This window comes from Balaenoptera acutorostrata, chromosome 8 (genome assembly GCF_949987535.1).
Source record: "Balaenoptera acutorostrata chromosome 8, mBalAcu1.1, whole genome shotgun sequence".
Lineage (NCBI taxonomy): Eukaryota > Metazoa > Chordata > Mammalia > Artiodactyla > Balaenopteridae > Balaenoptera > Balaenoptera acutorostrata.
In genome coordinates this window covers 85,448,042-85,468,179 of record NC_080071.1, presented here as the reverse complement: position 1 = coordinate 85,468,179, position 20,138 = coordinate 85,448,042, and the positions used below count along the sequence as shown (strand labels likewise).

Sequence of the window (20,138 nt, the reverse complement as noted above, 5' to 3'; positions counted from 1 at the left end):
TTTAGAGGCTTATCTTAGTCACAGTTATCTCTCTGCTTATCTTCTTATCATATGTGTTAGCCATATTTTCCTATCAGTCTCTTGGGATCTCTTGGGATTCTTCTTTATGCTCCAGTAAGAGTCCTTCCCTCCCACCCCGGTTTCTGTACTGATTTCTACAGTTGTTTTTCTCTTTTAGTCTCCATAACTCTTGTGCCAAGGAAGAATCTTCTCTTCTTTTACTGAGACCTCCTTCCTTTTTTTTTCTAAATTAAGAACTCTAACCATATCTCCCTTTTATAATTGATCCCTTTATGCAATAGGTAGAATTAATCAAATCCACATCATTCTCTTAGCAAATCACTCCAATTAGAAGAGACAAACAAAATCCTTGATATAGTTCATGTCTCTATACCAGTCAGCCTTGTGTTGCTGACTGCATCTTCTGTGTGCTTCTAATCCCGGCCCCATGGCGATAACTCTGAACCACACAGCCCTGGGCCATTTACATCTGAGGCTAGTCCTGCACTTCTCACACTGCACTGCCTTTTACTTAGGACTTCTTTGTTCATCTGCCTTTTTCTTGCTGAGGATTCTTATTCAAGTCTGTCTTCCTACAAACTTCTATCTCCAAAAGTCTCACAAAAGCTATTAGTAATGGCTTAAAAAGGGGGAGTGGGAGGAATGAGAAGCAAAACAAAAAAACATTGTTCTTAAATCTTATCTTTATTTGTATCGTTAGGATTCCATAAACAAGGTGTAGGTAGAATTTGGAAATCTGTCAAGACCTTTCTCATCCCCGTGCATCTCATTAATAGATGTTTGCAGTAGTGCTTCTAGGATCTCTGCCGGTCAGAGCCAGTAGGTTTCCAGCTCACCTGTCACCTCCACACCTATTTCTCCATCACCAAACGATAAATGTTCCCAGCGAGATTTCATGGGGCCGCAGCCATGAGTTGCATTGATGTTTGAGGAGGTTACAGAGATCCTTTCTTCAACAACTTGAATTTTCTGAATTTGCCATGGGCTCAAGCTAATAACTACACTCACATCTAGCTTTTCTTCATGTACAGCAGGATGCTGTCGATGTTTATAGCACTGCAGCTATGTCTTAAAACCTTTTCTGAGGTGTGCTTTTTTTTTAAGAAATAATTTTTAATGATTGAATTTTTTTTTTTTTTTTTTTTTTTTGCACTGAGAGAAATGCCACCTGTTTATCAAAGTTTCCTCACATTTGTACTTTCCTTTGCAGCGTACTGTGAACAGAGAGGAGCTGCTGAAACAAGCAGAGTCTGTGATGCAGGATCTTGGCAGCTCACGGGCCATGTTAGAAATTCAGTATGAAAATGAGGTGAGCTTATGAGGCTGTGTTGACTTGTGCTCTTGATAAGATGTCACTAGAGTTTCTTGGTCCTGTGAAATTCTAAAAGATGATTGGGAAATTTATCTCAAAACTTGAGATGTACTCTGTTTTCTCTTGAATGATTTGTTCTAAGTTCTCCATTTTTTGAGGTTAAATTGCATAATAATAAAGACAGGGTTTTTTTTTTCCTGGCGGAAGAGCAAGTGTTTGTGTAATCTTTAGGTTGATAAAGTGAAAGGTTTTAAACATAACTTTCAAGATGTTTGAACTGCGTTGTTTAAAAAATCAGGTTTACTGAGATACAACTCATATATCATAAATGCACACTTTTAAGATACACATTTCTAAGTGTTGACAAATGTATACAGTCTGTAACCACACCACATCAAGATAAAGAAAAAATCCCATCACCACAAAAAGTCCTTTTAGACCATTTTGCAGTCAGTCCCCAGCCTTCATCCCCAATCCCTGGCAACCATTGATCTGTATTCTGTCCCTACAGTTTTGTCTTTGTACAATATCATAATAAATGGAGTCATATAGTACGTAGCCATTTGTGTTACTCTGCTTTCACTTAGTGTAATGCTAATCCATGTTGTTGCATGTATCAGTTTGTTTCCTTTTATTGCTGAGTAATAGTAATAGTCCACTACATGGACATACCATCATATGTTTACCTAACCATCAGGTGATGCACATTTGAGGTGTTTCCACTTTCTTAGCTCTTATGAGTAATGCTGCTGTGAACATTTGTGTACAAGTCTTCGTGTAGACATATGTTTTCATTTCTCTTGGGTAAAATACTTCAGGGTTGAATGGCTAAGTCTTTTGGTTAGGTATGTTTTGACTTTATATGAAACACCAAACCGTTTTCCAGAGTAACTGCCCCATTTTTCCTTCCCACCAGTAATGTAGTATGTGAATTTCAGTTGCTTCAGATGCTTACCCAAACTTGGTTATTGCCAATCTTTTTAATTTTAATTATTCTAGTGGATTTACTGTAGTTTTAATTTGCATTTCCCTGATGATTAATGATACTATCTTTTCATTTCTTATCTTCTTTGGAGGAAGTGTCCAGGAATTCTGCCCACTCTTTCATTGGGTTTTGTTTTATCAGAGTTTTTAGGAGTTCTTTATACATTCTGCATACAAGTCCTTTATGAGATAAGTGTTTTGCAAATATTTTCTTTGAGCCTGTTGTTTATCTTTTCATTTCCTGATGAAATATCTTTGAAAGAGCAGAAGTTGTTAATTTTGATGAAATCCAGTTTATCAATTTTTTTCCGTTCTGGTTTATGCTTTTTGTATCCCAAGAAAATTTCCGTTAACCCGTGGTCTCAAAGATTTTTTCTTATGTGTTTTTTTAGGAGTTGTATAGTTTTACCTCTTATATTTAGGCCTACGATCTGTTTTGAGGTTTTTTTTTGTTTTTTTTTTTTTAGCTGCATTGGGTCTTTGTTGCTGCACGTGGGCTCTCTCCAGTTGCGGCGAGTGGGGCCTACTCTTCGTTGCGGTGCACGGGCTTCTCATTGCGGTAGCGTCTCTTGTTGCCGAGCACAGGCTCTAAAGCGTGCAGGCTTCAGTAGGTGTGGCACGCAGGTTCAGTAGTTGTGGCGCACTGGGTTAGTTGCTCCATGGCATGTGGGATCTTCTCGGACCAGGGATCAAACCTGTGTCCCCTGCATTGGCAGGCAGATTCTTAACCACTGCGCCACCAGGGAAGTCTCTCACAGGATGTTGATTAGGTTTGTGTTGAATCATGATCAGTTTGGGAGAGAGTTGATGTTTATGGTATTGAATCTTACAGTGCGTGAACACAGCATAGCCTTTCGCTGATTTAGGTCTTTTTTTTTTTTTTAATAACAACTTTATTGGGGTATAATTGATATACAGGGAACCTCACATATTTAATGTGTACAATTTGATGAATTTGGACATATGCAACACCCTTGATACCATCACCACCATCAAAAAAATAGACTTATCCAACACCTCCCAAAGTATCCGTGTGTCCCTTTTCTTTGTGGTAAGAACACTTAACCTGAAATAAACTCTCAACACATTCTGAAGTGAGCAGTACTGTGTTGTTAAGGCCGGGCACTCTTGTACAGCAGAACTCCAGAACTGACGTGTCCTCACTGCAGGTCTTCCCGGACCTCTGCTTCCTCTGCCCCCAGCCTTCAGCCTCTGCTCCAGCTTGTAACATGACAGGGGTTGAGCTCCCCACGTGGGCAGTGCTCCATCGCTGATTTAGGTCTTTAACTTTTCTCAGTGTGCTTCATAATTGCAGTCTAGACGTCTCTCGTGTACATGTTTTATTAAGTTCCTCCCAAATGTTTCATGTTTTTTGATGGTTTTGAAAATAATATTGTTCTTTCTTTTCAATTTCCAGTTGCTGTCAGTTTGTAGAAACAAGTTTTCTTTGTTGACCTTGTTTTCTGTGTGACCTTGATAACTTAATTATTGGTTCTAAAAATTTTAAATAGATCATTTAGGATTGTTGTAGGGCTTGGGCAACTTCTCTGTGAAGAGCGAGATAATAAATATTTCAGGCTTTGTGGACCATGTGGTCTTCATCACAGCTCCTCACTTCTGGCTTTGTAGCGTGAAAGTGGCCGTACACAGTACAAACATGAATGAGCAGGGTTGTGTTCCAATAAAACTTTATTGATAGTCACTGAAATTTGAAGTCATATAATTTTCACACATTGTGAGATATTATTCAAGAGTTTTTTCAACTGTTTAATATTGTAGAACCCATTCTTAGCCTACAGACTGTACAAAAACAGGCAGTAGGGCCTGAGCTGTAGTTTGCTGTTCCATGTTGTAGACAATCATGTCACCCATGAAAAAAGACAGCTTTACTTTCTTTCTAATCTTTGTCTTTTGTTTCGTTTGAGATGTTTTTAAATAGCCAGGCCAGTACACCAAAAGACTCAAAATAATGATTTTCTATATATTGACTCTGAAGTATTGAGTCTCCTGGTGATACTTTCCTTCCTTTTTCCCTTCATTTTTAAAAAATATTTATTTTATTTATTTTTTTTTATTTTATTTATTTATTTTGGCTGCGCCGGGTCTTAGTTGCGGCACGTGGGATCTTTTTTTAGTTGAGGCATGAGGAATTCTTAGTTGCAGCATGCGAGCTTCTTTAGTTGCGGCATGCAAACTCTTAACTGCAGCATGCATACAGGATCTAGTTCCCCGAGCAGGCATCGAACGTGGGCCCCCTGCATTGGGAGCGCAGAGTCTTAATGCACTGGACCACCAGGGATGTATCTTAATTTTTTTTTTTTTTTTAAGACAAAACTTAAGTTTTTGGGCATCTGAAACTTATGGACGTAACATTTTCAAATACTCCATTTACTGATTATTTATTTATAAAAGCCAACAACTCTGCCTCCCAGTTTTCTTATCTGTGAAGTGTGGGTTGTAGTACAGCCTCAGAGTTGTGACTGAGTTCATGGGGTGAAGAGTTAGAACTGTGCCTGGCTCGTGGTGAGCACTGTGTATGTGTAGCGGTTTAATCTACAAAGCTGTCTGTACTTAACCAAGTAATTTTAATCATGACTTTGATTTTTCACTCGTTTTCTTAAGCATTTTCTCCTCCTCATTAAGACTTCTGAATAGTTAACAGTATTTAGCCATCAAGTTTAAAATTGTAAGTAGTTACGTACTAAGTATACAGAGTGCTGGATCCAGGTTACGGCAGAGTTCCTGCATTCCCAGGATCACAGCATAGTTGGGGAGACACAGGACCAAGTACGAATGGGTGTGGAAAGTGAGTGGCATCCGTACCAAGTGAATGAGCCTTTCACATGAGGAGCCTGTCTCAGGAAGGAGGGGGGGTGGTTAAGGGATCAAAGGGTGTGGCTTGAACAGAGGATCCGGCTTGGTGGTGAACGGCAGGAGGGAGTAGCTCTGGAGGGGATGGGAGGCGGATGGAATGGAGGCTGGGATAAGAAATTGGGATCTTTTGAATCTACCCCGATCATGCCTGTTGCTCAGAGGATACAGCTCTTTTATGTTTACATGTCCAGATTTCTTACTCATGAAACTGTAAGACCTTTGCTGTAGCCAGCTTTTTCTGCTTGGTTATTTAAACACGCTTTTTCTACTTTGTTTTACTCCAACATATTTTTCTCTCGTCAGGAATGAATGTCTTTACTCTCTCATCCTTCATGCCCCTGTTCAGATTGCGTCTTACATGAAACCTAAACTTAAGTTCACAGTAACATCACGCTGATTGTTCCACAGGTCAGGATTGAAATGCTGATACAGAAATCAAAATTTTTATGATTTTCATTGATGGGTCTTTCCTGATGACTCTGGAAAAAATTCTGTGAGCCGACTTCATTGAGGAAGAAGGGTTGGAGTGCTGGCTTTATATATGCTTAGGGCCTCGGGTTGTAAACCAGATTCAACCGTACAAGTCAGCTGGTGGCTGTTAGGAAGCCTTTCTAACTAGCTCTAGAAGAATCCTGACCAAAATGTCAGAACAGAATGGGCTCCATTCTTGAATAGAGATGATTGGTAAGCCAGGGAGGAACTAAGCCAGTCTCTGGGCTCAGCAAACCACTTAAGCCCATTATCTGTCACATGGTATATGCCTCCAGGACAATGAAAGGTTAGGAGCATGGACTGGGGAGCCTGGTGCTGCCACTAACTAGCTGTGTGAAGTCGGGCTAGTTATGTAAACTCCCCAATAATAACCCAACAAAGGGCATAATGACTGTGCCTACCTCATTATGTTGTTTAAGTGATTAAATGCTAAAATGTGTAAAACACAACATTATCTGTCACATGGTATATGCTAGTATATAAGCATTAGCTTTTGAAAGAGAAAGACTTTGAAAGTTTCAAATAACACAAGTTGTCAAACTTTTTGTTTTTCTGTGTTTGTTTCTAGAGCTTTATGCTTTTCCTTCCTTTTGGAAGACATTTTCCTCTACCCTTCTGGGTTCTTCTGGCTGGTCACAGGAAGTCTGAGTAACTCACCAAAATGGCCAAAGCCCTCATCTTAAATACTGTCTTCAGCCAAAGACAAAAGAGGATGTTGGGGGTAGTGGTTTGGGACTTCAAAGGGGGGAGGAAGGCAGTCCACATGGAGCAAATGTTTGGTAAACAAATATTTGCCAGGCCAGGCAGAGACAATGGGACACAGAGTGGACTCTGATCCCTCGGCCCTGTTTCCCTCCCACATCCCCAGCCCATATTCCTTGCAGATACCTCTGGTGATAGCTCTTTTATGGGAACTGGCCCTTCATCTAAATTCTTTTAGGCAGTTAGAGAGTAGGTCAAAGTTTCTTCCTGAGTCTTTTGGGCCTTGATTGTTTTCAGCTGTAAATAATCCGCATGCCAAAGAGACATTTTGGGCTGGCAAATTTTGTATCTCCTCATTCCTTTAAAAACAAATTAAGCAAAACCACAGTACCTACCTTTTTTTTTTAAGGGAGTGGCTGGGTAGGATGAAGATCCCTGGAAAGGTCAGGTCCATCTACAGGGTTGCTGGCCAGCCCAGAGCAGGGGTGACCTGGTCCTTCCACCCTCACAGAAACTTCCTGGGATGAAAGTGTATACAGTTTTGCCCATGTCACTTAATACTTTAAGTTAAGTCTGTTTTACTGTTAGCAATAACAGTATCTGGATGAAGAAAATAGGCTGATCTAATCTATGATTTCTGTTTAGCCTGGGATAATTATGCTAAAAGGAGCTAGGATTAACTGGCTTTAAAGCACCATCTGGTGGATACCAGGTGTTACTGCAGTTTTTTTCTTTTCTTCTTTCCCTACCTTCCTCCTAGGCTCACGAGTGAGTGGAGAACAAAATACACAAAGTCCTTACTGTCATGGAGCTTTTAGTTTGGGGAGGCCGATACACACACACACACACACACACACACACACACACACACACACACTCTTATTCGCTCATGTACATGTATATGTAGGATGTGTGCTGAAGAACTAAAGCAAAATAAGAAGATAGAGCATGTTGGGGAGAGGATAGGGTGGAATGAGGTGACATTTCAGCAGTAGTGATTACTATCTGGGGAAAAACTGTCTCTTAGCAAAAGAAAAGTGAAGCAAAAGCCCTGAGGCAGAACTCCCTGCCTGTTGAAGGATGACAGTGGCTAGAAATAGGAGTCAAGGGATCACATAGGACACCCAGGCTGAGGTAAGAATTTGAGCTTTTGCATGAACGAGATGGGGAGCCTTTGGAGGGTGTGGAGGAATGCTGTGAACTTAGGTTGTATGAGGGTCACTCTAACGCTGTGAGAGCAGGACATGAGGTGTGGAGAGCGCCAGTGCGGAGGCCACTTAGGAGCCTCTAGCACTGGGCCAGATGAGAGATGCTGTGGTGACCAGTTTGGAACATATTTTGAAGGTGGGACTTACAGTGTTTAATGATGGGTTGTTACGTGGGGCGCCAGAAAGGGAAGCATCACAGGTGGCTCCAAGGCTTTGGCTGCAGCAGGAGGTGAATGCTGATGCCAGTTACAGCCGTGGAGTACTGACAGAGACGTGGAGCTGGGTCTAGAAAGCTTCGCCAGACCCAAGCAGGTCACTGTTTGGAAAGTTACAGTTAACCGTTTAGTGGACTACATCAAATCCTTTAAGCTAGTGGGGAAAGTAACTGTGTTAATGGTGAAATAATACCCATTATTTACAAGTAATCAGTAAGTGAAATATAACCTTCCTGACAGGACTGTGGTTAGATTAAGCTTATAAACTATGAAATTAACTTACCTTTAGTTGCATATCTAATTTATGGTGTGAGCTGATAGGACCTTGGTAGAACATGAAGGAATAACTGGGGGGTGCTGGCGTGGGTTCAGACGTTCCTTTTTTTGTGTTTTATTCAACAAACCTCTATTAAATGGCTGGTGTTTGCCCAGGCACTACAATGGATACAAGGTGAATTAAAGTTACCCCTAAGTGAGGCATGCAAGCATGTAATGAAATCATGGTAGTCTAATGTGGTGAGTACTTAAGTAGCCAAAATGTAAGTTCTGAAAAAGAAGCAAAGTCACTGCTTGGGCAGATAAGGAGTGGACATTTGAGCTGGTTCCAGGGGAACAGTTCGCCAAAGAGAGAATGGGAAAGAAATCCATTCCAGACAATGCCATCTGTTCCCTGAGGGCACGGTATATAGCTGCAAGGGTACTCTTATTAGTATATGAGTTTGAACCATGCAATTAAAATGTTGGGGCCACAGGAAGCAGGAAATAATAAAGGGTTGCTAGTTCTCATTCCAGGTGACCTGGACTGAGGGAAGAGAATCAGGACAGTTTGGGAAATAATCTCTAATACATTCTGGTAAACAGTTGCTATTGGTATCCATTGCCAAAAGGTTGGCAGGTTTAAAAAAAAGGACAGCACAGATTCTAAAATTTAACTTGTTCTACTTCTGTTCCTCTGTAGGTTGGCACAGGTCTGGGGCCTACACTGGAGTTTTATGCACTTGTATCTCAGGAACTACAGAGAGCTGACTTGGGTCTCTGGAGAGGGGAAGAAGTAACTCTTAGCAATCCAAAAGGTAATACTATCTGTGACTAAGTCAGTTTGTCATTCAGTTCAGGTAAAGGGTCCTTACAATTCATTATATATATTTAACTTATAGTAGAGGGCCTGGCTTTCTGACCTAATTTCTTTTCACCTTTGTTTTCTCATTTATCAAATAAGGGAGGCCCTTCCAGCTCTAGAGGACTTCATTCTGTGATCTGCTAACTGATTTTGAGAATACTGAATTTCTTAAATGTTCTTAATTACCGGTTCTGTCTTGTTTTGGGAAATAGCATCTAAAGTTTGGTGATTTCCTCATTTTATAGGAAGCCAAGAAGGGACCAAGTATATTCAAAACCTCCAAGGCCTGTTTGCGCTTCCCTTTGGTAGGACAGCTAAGCCAGCTCATATCGCAAAAGTTAAGATGAAGTTTCGCTTCTTAGGAAAATTAATGGCCAAGGCTATCATGGATTTCAGATTGGTAAGTATAGAATTACCTTTTTCTCTACAATTTTTTTGTACCTGTGTTCTGTGACGGTACCTTAATCCCCTGCATTTAATGCTATATTTTAAAACACTGCTTCACAAACCTTAATGTGCATATGAATTGCTTGGAGAATTTATTTAAAAAGCCAATTTTGATTCAGCAGTTCATGGGTCAGGCCCAGGTTTCCACATTTTCTTACCAGCATTCAGGTGATACCCAAGTGCCAGTCTGTGGACCATTCCTTTAGTAGCAAGGGTTCAGAGAATCAGGCAACATTAAGGGTGGTTTTAATTATATATATACTTAAGTGTTTGAATTAGATTTTTAATTCAGTAGGAAAAGCATGAGCATGTGGCTAAACTGCAGTAAATTTCCATTAACGTTCAGGAGTGAAAATAACCCAAGAAATTAGTATTCACAGAGAGGTTTGAACATTTCTGGACTTTTCTTCATTTTTTTCTTCTCATATTTTCTGAGACACTTTGTCAATATGTGTAAGACGTTTGCATCTGATGTCAGATTCACAAGCTTACAATTTAACTGTTGTTGAAAGAATGTGCTGTTAATCAGTTATTTTTGAAGTTCCATTTTTTCATTTTAGTTATAACTAATTGGTCTTTTACATTCTTCCTTCCGAATATGCAATAATACAGACTGAAGTGGAATTAAGTTCACTTGGTCCAAAATTGAGTAAGACTCCTCTAAACTCTCTTGGTATTGAGGTCCTTATGGAGAATGTATGTCCATCATTGAAAACTTCTTTTTTAGGACCAGTGTTTCAATAGGAATCTTCAGTATTCTTTTTTTTTTTTTTTTTTTTTTTAACAATATCGGCCCCAAATTGAGTTTAAATGGGGACAGTTTCATGTACTGAGAGAAACAGTTCTTTAAATATGTTTTTTTCCCCTGGGGATTACTTGACCTTTTAAAATGACCTCTTGAAGTGTCACTTAAAGAATTAAGGCAGTGCTAGAAGCTTGGTGTGACTGTTGGCGATATTTGCACCTTCTCTTTCAGGTGGACCTTCCCCTGGGCTTACCTTTTTATAAATGGATGCTACGGCAGGAAACTTCGCTGACGTCACACGATTTGTTTGACATTGACCCAGTTGTAGCCAGATCAGTGTATCACCTAGAAGACATTGTCAGACAGAAGAAAAGACTTGAACAAGATAAATCCCAGGTAGGCCTAGAAAATGAGACAGTCAAGTGGATCAGTTTCTTCTTGTAGAAAGATGAGTTCTTTGTTAAGTGATTTGTATTTGGTCCAGTTATTATTTTATATTGGAAGAGTTTAAATTTTTATTATAATAACTGAAGCATATGATTTTACAGTTGGTAAGATGACCTTTAATAACAGCAGGTGTTGAACAGACAGCTTGACCAGCAAATAAAATACACCCCTAACTAAAACCATAGGGCTCTTGTTTATTACATTTTAGATGGACATTATGTATATGGGCAGATACTCTATCATACTGAGTTCTTTTAGTAAGCATTTGAATCAATAAGGCTATTCACGGGACAGATTGATTTTCCAGAAAGATGGCTTAATTTAGGAACAGTTCATCTGTTTCTAGAGAGATCTCAGGAAGATATTTTTAAAGGTCATGGTAGGTATCACTGTTTCTTGGTAACATCTGTTAAGGTTTCTCTGTTAGATCTCATGGGTAATCTTGATCTTTAAATTATTAATGTATATTCTTTATACATTAACAAAATTAAATCATTTGAGAATAACAGTGGTTCTGTGTCTGACGTTGGAAGAAGACAAAGTTGTATTTTTTAAAAAGTGGCATAGGGGCTTCCCTGGTGGCGCAGTGGTTGAGAATCTGCCTGCCAATGCAGGGCACACGGGTTCGAGCCCTGGTCTGGGAAGATCCCACATGCCGCAGAGCAACTAGGCCCGTGAGCCACAATTACTGAGCCTGCGCATCTGGAGCTTGTGCTCCACAACAAGAGAGGCCGCGATAGTGAGAGGCCCGCGCACCGCGATGAAGAGTGGCCCCCGCTTGCCGCAACGGGAGGAAGCCCTCGCACAGAAACGAAGACCCAACACAGCCATAAATAAATAAATAAATAAATATAAAATAAAAATGTGATTTGAAAAAAAAAAAAAAAAAAAAAAAAAAGTGGCATAGAGTCGGACATCTTCTATGGGGGCAGGTAACATGGACCAGTGTTAAATCAACTCCGATTTTATAAATTATGTAAAATAAGAATAGAGATTTAAGATTCTATAGCTAGAAAAAGTGTCACATCTCTTAATAAGTTAGAGAGGAGCTTATAGTAGATGGGGTTTTTAGAATACTTTTTGTCGGGGAAGAAGGTGATTTGTAAGAAAATTTTATCTCCCATATTAATTGGTAATTATTAATGGTAATTTTTGGGTAAATGTTTATTAAGAGAAATTGGTGTTTAAAGAAGCCAGGGGGCTTCCCTGGTGGTGCAGTGGTTGAGAATCTGCCTGCCAATGCAGGGGACACAGGTTCGAGCCCTGGTCTGGGAAGATCCCACATGCCACGGAGCAACTGGGCCCGTGAGCCACAACTACTGAGCCTGCGCGTCTGGAGCCTGTGCTCTGCGACAAGAGAGGCCGCGATAGTGAGAGGCCCGCGCACCGTGATGAAGAGTGGCCCCCACTTGCCGCTACTAGAGAAAGCCCTCGCACAGAAACGAAGACCCAACACAGCCATAAATAAATAAATAAATAAAAATTTAAGAAACTCATTTGACATGGCACTAAATGTGGTCCCCCACCCATCATACAATAGAATGAAAAAAAAAAAAAAAAAAAAGAAGCCAGGTCCCTCTTTTCCATATGAAATCTGTTGTCTTGGGATTTTTAGCAAGGTTTATGCTTACCAACTTGAAGGTTTAAATTTAAAACTACTATCATCTTATTTAAGATCATCTCTTAGGAAAATAACGCGAACACCACCACAAACAGCCCCGCCCGCTCCAGATACAGTACAGCTCACGGTGCTCTTCCACAAGCCTTACATGTATTCATTCATTTAATCTGCTGTGAGATTTAGATATTCCTGTTACCCCTACTTTACACATGAGAAACCCAAGGCAGATGGTTGAGTAACCTGCCCTAGGTCACGTACCTAGAACACCGGAGAGCTGGAACTGAAACCCAGGCTGTCTGCTCCGGAGCCCACACTCTGGCAGCTTTTGCAAGCTCTCTTACTTACCCTTGTCTCCAGTGCAGTATACTGCCACAGTTCTCTTCCTCAAATCTTTTGAGATTTGTTCTTCTAATCTTTATTATTCCTGATGTTACCAATTTAAAAATATAAAATCCATAGCACAGAAACCACACTCCAGAAACTTGCAACTGGAACATGAGGACTGGTGGTATTCTCAGGCACCTCCCCTCGTTACTTACACAGCATTCAGACGGAACAGGTTGTCCTGGCTGAGTTTCCACTGGGCAGTTTAAATTCTTGAAAGGCACATGGAAAATGGGCTAAAACTTAGCTTTCAATTTAACGTGTAAGGTCTAGAGAAACAAACAGCTAATTCCTTTTAAACATCTCAAGGACATATTGTATATTCTAGATTCCTATCAATGATAGCATTTTGGAGAGCTTTCTAGTTAAAGAACGTTAAAATGGAGAGTTTAAGTCCTTTTGCTGAAGAATATTTCAAATGTAAAATGAAAAGTCTTTTCTTTGTGTGTCATCCAATGATGTACCGGAAACTGAGAGAGACCTAAACGTGTATTTTTGCAGAGGAGTAAAAATTCTCAACAATGTATTTTACCTTAACCCTAACCCTCCTCTGTGTTTTGAATTATCTGTAATCCTACGCAACTTTCACTTTCCTCTTTAAAAAATGACTGTTAACCAGAACTTCGTAGCCTTTTTTTATTTAAATGATTTTCTGCACTTTGACTGTTTAACCTTTAGGAATTTCATACTCGGAGGCATCTTTAATTTGGAAAGTCATTTATCTTCTTTCTCCTATACTGGATACCTTCATTTTCAGATAGAATTTGCAGTTTTGTATGTTGGTCTTTGATTCAGAAATTTTATTTTATATAAGCCTTTCATGATCTTAAACATTTTAAAAAGTGAATAATACAAACTTTTTAACATTTGTCTTCAGAGTAGGAGTTGACTTTTCTTAGGGATTTGCTAGAACCTTTTTTCATCACACTGTTGCTGTATGAATACAAATTTGTTAATGCTGGGCCCACAGTAATCGAATGAAGAATCTCTGGGTATTCTTTAGACTTGAGCTTGCAGAGAAAAAAAGTTAATTATTTATACTAGATAGTGCATTATTTGTATTTACAATTTCCTAACTGTACTGTATTACTCAGTATTTGCTATATACATATATTGGATTCATTAAGATTAGCCCAGAATTTATAAAAAGTTTGTCTGGCTCTATAGTGCCTACCCTCTTAAATTGACCACTGTGCAAATTATTATGGCCTTTCTGTGAAATCTGATTGAATATGGTCAAATTGAGTAGCAGACATCTTATTGTGGAGGAGCACTCAGGCAATCTTGTTTTCTCATAGAAAAATAATTGGATTTTGAAGTGTTTAAGATTATTTCCTTTGTGATCTCAATGACTTATTTTTGTGTAGATTATGACAAAGAAAAATAAGCTAAGAGCTAAGGGAACACATAAAATTTATTAGCATATCTTTTATTTCATAAACACAAACATAACTGACTGAATTACTGGGCTTGACCCTCCCGCCCCCTTTTTTTTAGACCAAAGAGAGTCTACAGTATGCATTAGAAACCCTGACTATGAATGGCTGCTCAGTTGAAGATCTAGGATTGGATTTCACTCTGCCAGGGTTTCCCAACATCGAACTGAAGAAAGGAGGAAAGGATATACCGGTCACCATCCACAATTTGGAGGAGTATCTAAGAGTATGTACTTGCAGCGCCCCCTGGGGCGATGGCCAGCTGTGGCCATGCAGGGCTGGGCCCGGGGGGACTGCTTTGAGGGGGAGGGAAGGGAGGGTCCAGTGAAGCACAGGTGCGTGTCCGGTAGCTGCTGCACAGCCTGGTGTGAGACCTTTGACGCCCGGGATCACTGCACGAAGTCCACTTCTCCTGACCTTCGCTTCTGTTTGCTCTTGAGAGAACATGTCAGATATCTCGCACCTTCTATAACCTTGAACTCTCTCTCTTCAAGCTTGAATACTATCTAATAACATCTCATTTCCTTAGTTTGAAGAAATCAGTGAAAAGCAGCCATCCCTTGTGTTGTCACTAAACTGCATTTCTACCTTTCTGTCAAGTCACCTAACTTGACCTAATAGCCTTTAATGCTGTCCACGCGTGCGCACGCACACATTTATGGGTTTGGTGAGGCCTTTCATGATCCTTGACCATATTTGTTAAGTTAAGGAAAACAATTTTGTACTGAATACAAATTATGTTTTAGATTACAACCTATGTAAGTCTTTATTATCACTACTTTTGGAAAAGTTTCTTTTGGTTTATTCCTGACATTGAATGGAAAGAGCATTGGGTTCCAGACAAAATACCACCTATACCTCCTAGACCTGACTTTTCTACTAACTTACTGTGTATTTTAGATAGAGCCTCTGAAAAATTTCAGCTCCAGTTTCTTCATCAGTTTGAGAGAAGAAGATAGCAGAGGACCTCTATTATTTAGTATGCCTAACAGTTCTGTGATTCCTAAGTAATTCCTTTAACAGTCAGTAGGGCTGTGTTCTCATACTACCTACTTTGAGAAAACTAATCTTTCAGCTTACTAGTAAATGATGAGTTAACTCCAAACTAGGTTCTCTGAAAATATTTGTAATAATGCTTGTGTTTTTCTGTCAACAAAACGCTATTGTTTTCATTTTTATCTGAGTAGGTCCTCTATTTCTGAACCCGAAGGGTTAGCCAAAGTCATTGATGACTAGGAGATGTTGGACCAATAACAGGTGCTTTCTGTGACCCTCCAGTTTCATGTGACTGCACTCCAGAGTTTACCTTCTTCTAAGTGGAGGCACATACTGCAGAAGGGTTGGGCTCTAAGAACTTAACAGGATTTAGAACTAAAAATCGCACATTAAAAATTAAAAACACTTAACAGTTGGTAATTGTGACTCTTGAAACATTATCTTTAATTCTCAGTAACCTTTTATCCTCTTCGGAAGTTTCATCTGCTTCTCATCTGGTAAGGTAAAGTATAACTCATAGGGATTTTATGTACTGATAAATGAATTTAAAAACACACTAAATATATTCATTTATAACACACATGGCATTTTTTACATTTTCTTATTGGCCAGACCCTGAATTAGAAGTTGACCTGACTTGTCTTTTACTTACGTAATTTACTGGGAGATATTTGAAAGACTTCATTTTTTTTTTTTGTAAGTGATCAAGAAGGATGTTTCACTGTAGTTTGCCAAATATTAAATAGGAAAGAAATTTGAAATCTTATCGCAGGTTTTAAAAGAGTTTTCTTTTTGCAGCTGGTTATATTCTGGGCACTAAATGAAGGCGTTTCCAGGCAGTTTGATTCATTCAGAGATGGATTTGAATCAGTCTTCCCACTCAGTCACCTTCAGTACTTCTATCCGGAAGAAGTGAGTAGCTTGTGTGTAAAAGAAATGGTCACCTCTAGTTCTGTACCTATAATTATCTTAGTGGGGTCTCTCTTTGCTATTTAGTCAAAGACCCCATTGTTGCAAACAAAAAGGTAGGTGGTTAGGTGTGGTGGTGGGGTGGATGTTTGGGAAAGGTAAGATCATTTCCTGAGTGAGGAAGAATATTAAATATAATGTATTAAGTATAATGTATAACATATATAAATAAGTATTAAATACAGTATAAATAATAGAGCGTGGGATCCATGTGTGATTGAGTAAGCATAGCATTCTGTTTTTCTTTTTGTTTCGGTTTTTTTTTTTTTTTTGGCTGTGTTGGGTCTTCATTGCTGCACACAGGTTTTCTCTAGTTGCAGCGAGCAGGGGCTACTCTTCATTGTGGGGTGCGGGCTTCTCATTGCAGTGGCTTCTCTTGTTGCGGAGCGTGGGCTTCAGTAGTTGTGGCACGCAGGCTCAGTAGTTGTGGCTCACAGGCTCTAGAGCGCAGGCTCAGTAGTGGTGGCGCATGGGCTTAGTTGCTCCGCGGCATGTGGGATCTTCCCAGACCAGGGCTCGAACCCATGTCCCCTGCATTGGCAGGCGGATTCTTAACCACTGCGCCACCAGGGAAGTCCCAAGCATAGCATTCTTGTCAGCTGACCCTCGATGCTGCTTGGTGGAGAGTGGGACTTGGGTTTCTGTACACCTGTGGCTGGCGGGGAGAGCCATGGGTCCATAGTAATGAAAGTGACACTGGGGAGGTTACTTGTTGTTTTTAAACTAAACTTTCTGGATTCGCTGAGATGTTGATTGTTTCATGAGCGAGGTTAGTCCTTGAAGTTTTAAGGAGATGTTGCAAATTATCTAGTTGCCAAATCCAGAGAACACTTGTGAGAATGGAGTTAATGAGTGTATGTGCATAATTTTTTTCCAGCCATCTTTACTTAAAGTGCAACAAGAATCTCAGAAAACTACTCACTGATAGTGAGATGTCACAGAAAGGGTCTGGAAGGTGTTTGGTTTCCCCAGGTTGGAAACCTTTTTGTTTCTTTTTTGAGTACTAGCTTTAGACTACACCTTTATTACCGGCTGAATCTGGAAATCTTTAAATGACTTAGCGTTTTCATCTCAATTATTATTTTTATGTCCACTTTGATTTGCTACTTATTAAAACATGTGGTGTACCTGGCACTTTTAGGCACTAAGTGTCACCTGTAATTGAAAACAGCAAGTGTTCCTTTTGGAATTGGAGCCTGGTCCCCACTACTTAGCTGTGTGACCTTACCCAGGTTGTCCTATCTGAGCTGACTGGCTCATGCATAAGGTTGAGATAACCTCTCTCTTACTGAACAAGATGCATAAAGTACCTGACAGTGAGTGACACATAGTAGATACCAAATTTCACGTGCTCCAAATGGATTTTCTCAGAGTGTACGAGTCATCCTGCAAATGGGCAGTCTACCAGGTGAGAGATGGTTTAATTGGAAACTCATGTTAGATTTTCCAAGGACACACAGGCATTTTTTGCTTTCTAATATCTGTTCTGTAATGACTAGCTTGGCCCCAGATGACCACATGGCACAGAAGTGCCTTTCTTGGCAAAGTGGGAAAACCTACCCATTTGCTGTGCCTCAGTTCAGCTCTCCTCTCCCACTTCTCTCTCCAGCTCACTGTTCTCTCTCTTGGCTTCCGTTAATGGTGTGCCCTTGTGTTTCTAAAAGCCAGGATTTATAAAAGCTCCCTGGTTAGAACTAGGTTATCGAGTTACAGCCTCTAAGAAACGAGAAGAATTAGAACTTCAATTCAGGGTTGGTCTCGGGTATGTTTTGTCTTAAATTAAAGGCTCCCTAGAACCTAGTTCATGCAAATGGGCAGGGCACCTGTTCATGTCAGCTGAAGAAGAGCTTGAATCTGTAAATATATTAGAAGAGCGCATTGTATAAAGAGTACCAAGCTGAAGTTTTGGGGCTTCTGTAGACCTTTATGTCGGCACGCCACAGAACAGAACGTGTGCATTTTCAGTCAGTTACACAGCTGTGTCCTTAGTAATCTGTTGCCCGTGTTTAAACACACAGCTGGATCAGCTCCTGTGTGGCAGTAAAGCAGACACTTGGGATGCAAAGACACTGATGGAATGCTGCAGGCCAGATCACGGTTACACTCACGACAGGTACGTCCTGGGTTCTGCCAGTTTTCAGAAACACGCACATATATATACATTTTAAAATTTGTTTACTGATTAAAGGAGGCTTTCTAATATTTTGGCTTCATTTCTCTCAAGCCTGCAACTTTAGGACCGAAAGTGTTTTTTGGTTTTTTTGCCCCAAGTATTTCTGTGAAAATGGGCGGGAGGAGGAAAGGTGGGGAATCCCACTGTGACCCCATTACCCATTTTTACGTATAATAAAGTGGAAATATCTGTACAATCCCAGACAGGTCTTATTTATTACAACAGTAATCATTCCACTTGAATTCCAACTTTAACAACAGAAACATATTTGAGTGCATTACAGTGTGAATTCATATGTGGTCATATTTACATTTGATAGTCTGTAGCTAATTGTGAGAGTCAAAACTGTATTTTAATACGATGAAGTAACTTTGGTGTATTTATTTCTGTTGTAGTCGGGCTGTGAAGTTCTTGTTTGAGATTCTCAGTAGTTTTGATAATGAGCAGCAGAGGTTATTTCTCCAGTTTGTGACAGGTAGCCCAAGATTGCCTGTTGGAGGTGGGTACGGCTGTTGGTTTATCGTAGCTCTGAGTGAGTGTGTGTGTGTGTGTGCAGGGGGGTGGGGGGGGAGAACGCACGCAAAACTTCAGTGCCAACAGCAGGATATTCTTTATTTGACCTTGAGTGCCTCTTAGTTATTTCACTGTCATAATGTTTCTAAGTTTTCAATTTGTTCTGCAGTGTGTTAAGGGATATCACTGGCAGGACAATTCATAGGGATTGACTTAAACACACTGAAGTAGGACTACTAATGTACATGTAATGCTGCTTCTCTACATAAAATTCAAATTCTCAGACATATGTACATTATAAACCCTTAGATGGCTTAGATGAAAAGGCATTCTAAAGTCTGCTTTTTTCAGAAATGAATCCTAATATGAGTTGAATTGGCGCTCTTTTAAAAGCATAAGGGAAGCATAAAGAACTGTTTGCCTCCGTGTTATACGGTGACTTTCGATGGTAAATAAAGCACGTACCAGGTTCCGTACCCTCGATATATCTTGAATGGGTAGAGTTCATTGCCTAGCAGGAAAGAGTACCTCTGTGTGTGGCAGTGCTGTGCAGCAGAGCAGTGTAGTGTGTTTCTGATGGGGGCAGATAAGGAAGGGTACGTATGCTTGTGCTTCCAGACCCATTCTCCTCATGCATGAGAGACGGCTTTCCCTGAGCTAGCTGGCGGGCGTCTCGTAAACTTGCCAAGTTCCTCTGTCCTCCTTTCTTCCCTCTTCATCAGGCTTCCGGAGCTTGAATCCACCTTTGACAATTGTCCGGAAGACCTTCGAATCAACAGAGAACCCAGATGACTTCCTGCCCTCCGTAATGACCTGTGTGAACTATCTTAAGTTGCCGGACTATTCGAGCATCGAGATAATGCGAGAAAAGCTGCTGATGGCAGCGAGGGAAGGGCAGCAGTCATTCCATCTTTCCTGATCACAACGAGAAACGCAGTGTCTGCCTGTTACAGCAAAAGAGAAAAATCATGATTTCTTTTCTAAATGTATCACCTGAGTCAAGGAAACATGTTACGCCTTCTTGTTGTAGGAAAACGGCTTGCAGATTATAAAAGAGACACTTGGTTCCTATTCATAAATGGCCCCATGGACTTAAAGTGATCAGGCCCTAAAACGTTGTTGTGATGAGGTTTCTTTAGCAAGTTCTTGTTTAAATTATCATTTATTTGACGAGTGAAGTTTTTAACTTGCTTTGCTGTGTGAAATTTAAAAAAGGGATGTTTTTCCAGGCTGAAACAATAAATGTCGCTGTGCAGTTTAATTCTGGGCTGTGTGTATCCATCTAGCTAAGTCTGCAGTTTTGTTTCCTCCAAAGACAACTCTTGTACATAAGTACAGCAATTAAAGCTCCCGTGTATTTGACAAATACAGTTCAGTAGGTGAGCTCTGTGTGCTTCTCACTTCCCTTGAGATTCCCCGCCCTGACCCGTGTACTGTCTGTGCCGCTCACACAGGTTTTTTTGTATACAAAACCCACAG

At 40.2% G+C, this 20,138-nt stretch overlaps 1 protein-coding gene across 18 annotated transcripts in view; it reads left to right on the top strand.

Moving 5' to 3' along the window:
* The window catches only part of TRIP12 (thyroid hormone receptor interactor 12), a 144,447-nt gene extending 124,527 nt beyond the window's left edge, over positions 1–19,920 (top strand). For all 18 annotated transcript variants that reach the window (XM_057551521.1, XM_057551520.1, XM_057551532.1 and 15 more), the window contains 9 exons: positions 1,232–1,330; positions 8,767–8,881; positions 9,174–9,328; positions 10,352–10,516; positions 14,070–14,234; positions 15,803–15,916; positions 17,992–18,086; positions 18,542–18,645; positions 19,382–19,920. In XM_057551521.1, coding sequence (XP_057407504.1) covers positions 1,232–1,330; positions 8,767–8,881; positions 9,174–9,328; positions 10,352–10,516; positions 14,070–14,234; positions 15,803–15,916; positions 17,992–18,086; positions 18,542–18,645; positions 19,382–19,578 — 1,209 coding nt within the window. In that variant the 3' untranslated portion in view covers positions 19,579–19,920. The remainder of the gene's footprint in view (positions 1–1,231; positions 1,331–8,766; positions 8,882–9,173; positions 9,329–10,351; positions 10,517–14,069; positions 14,235–15,802; positions 15,917–17,991; positions 18,087–18,541; positions 18,646–19,381) is intronic.
* The last annotated feature ends 218 nt before the right edge of the window (positions 19,921–20,138 follow it).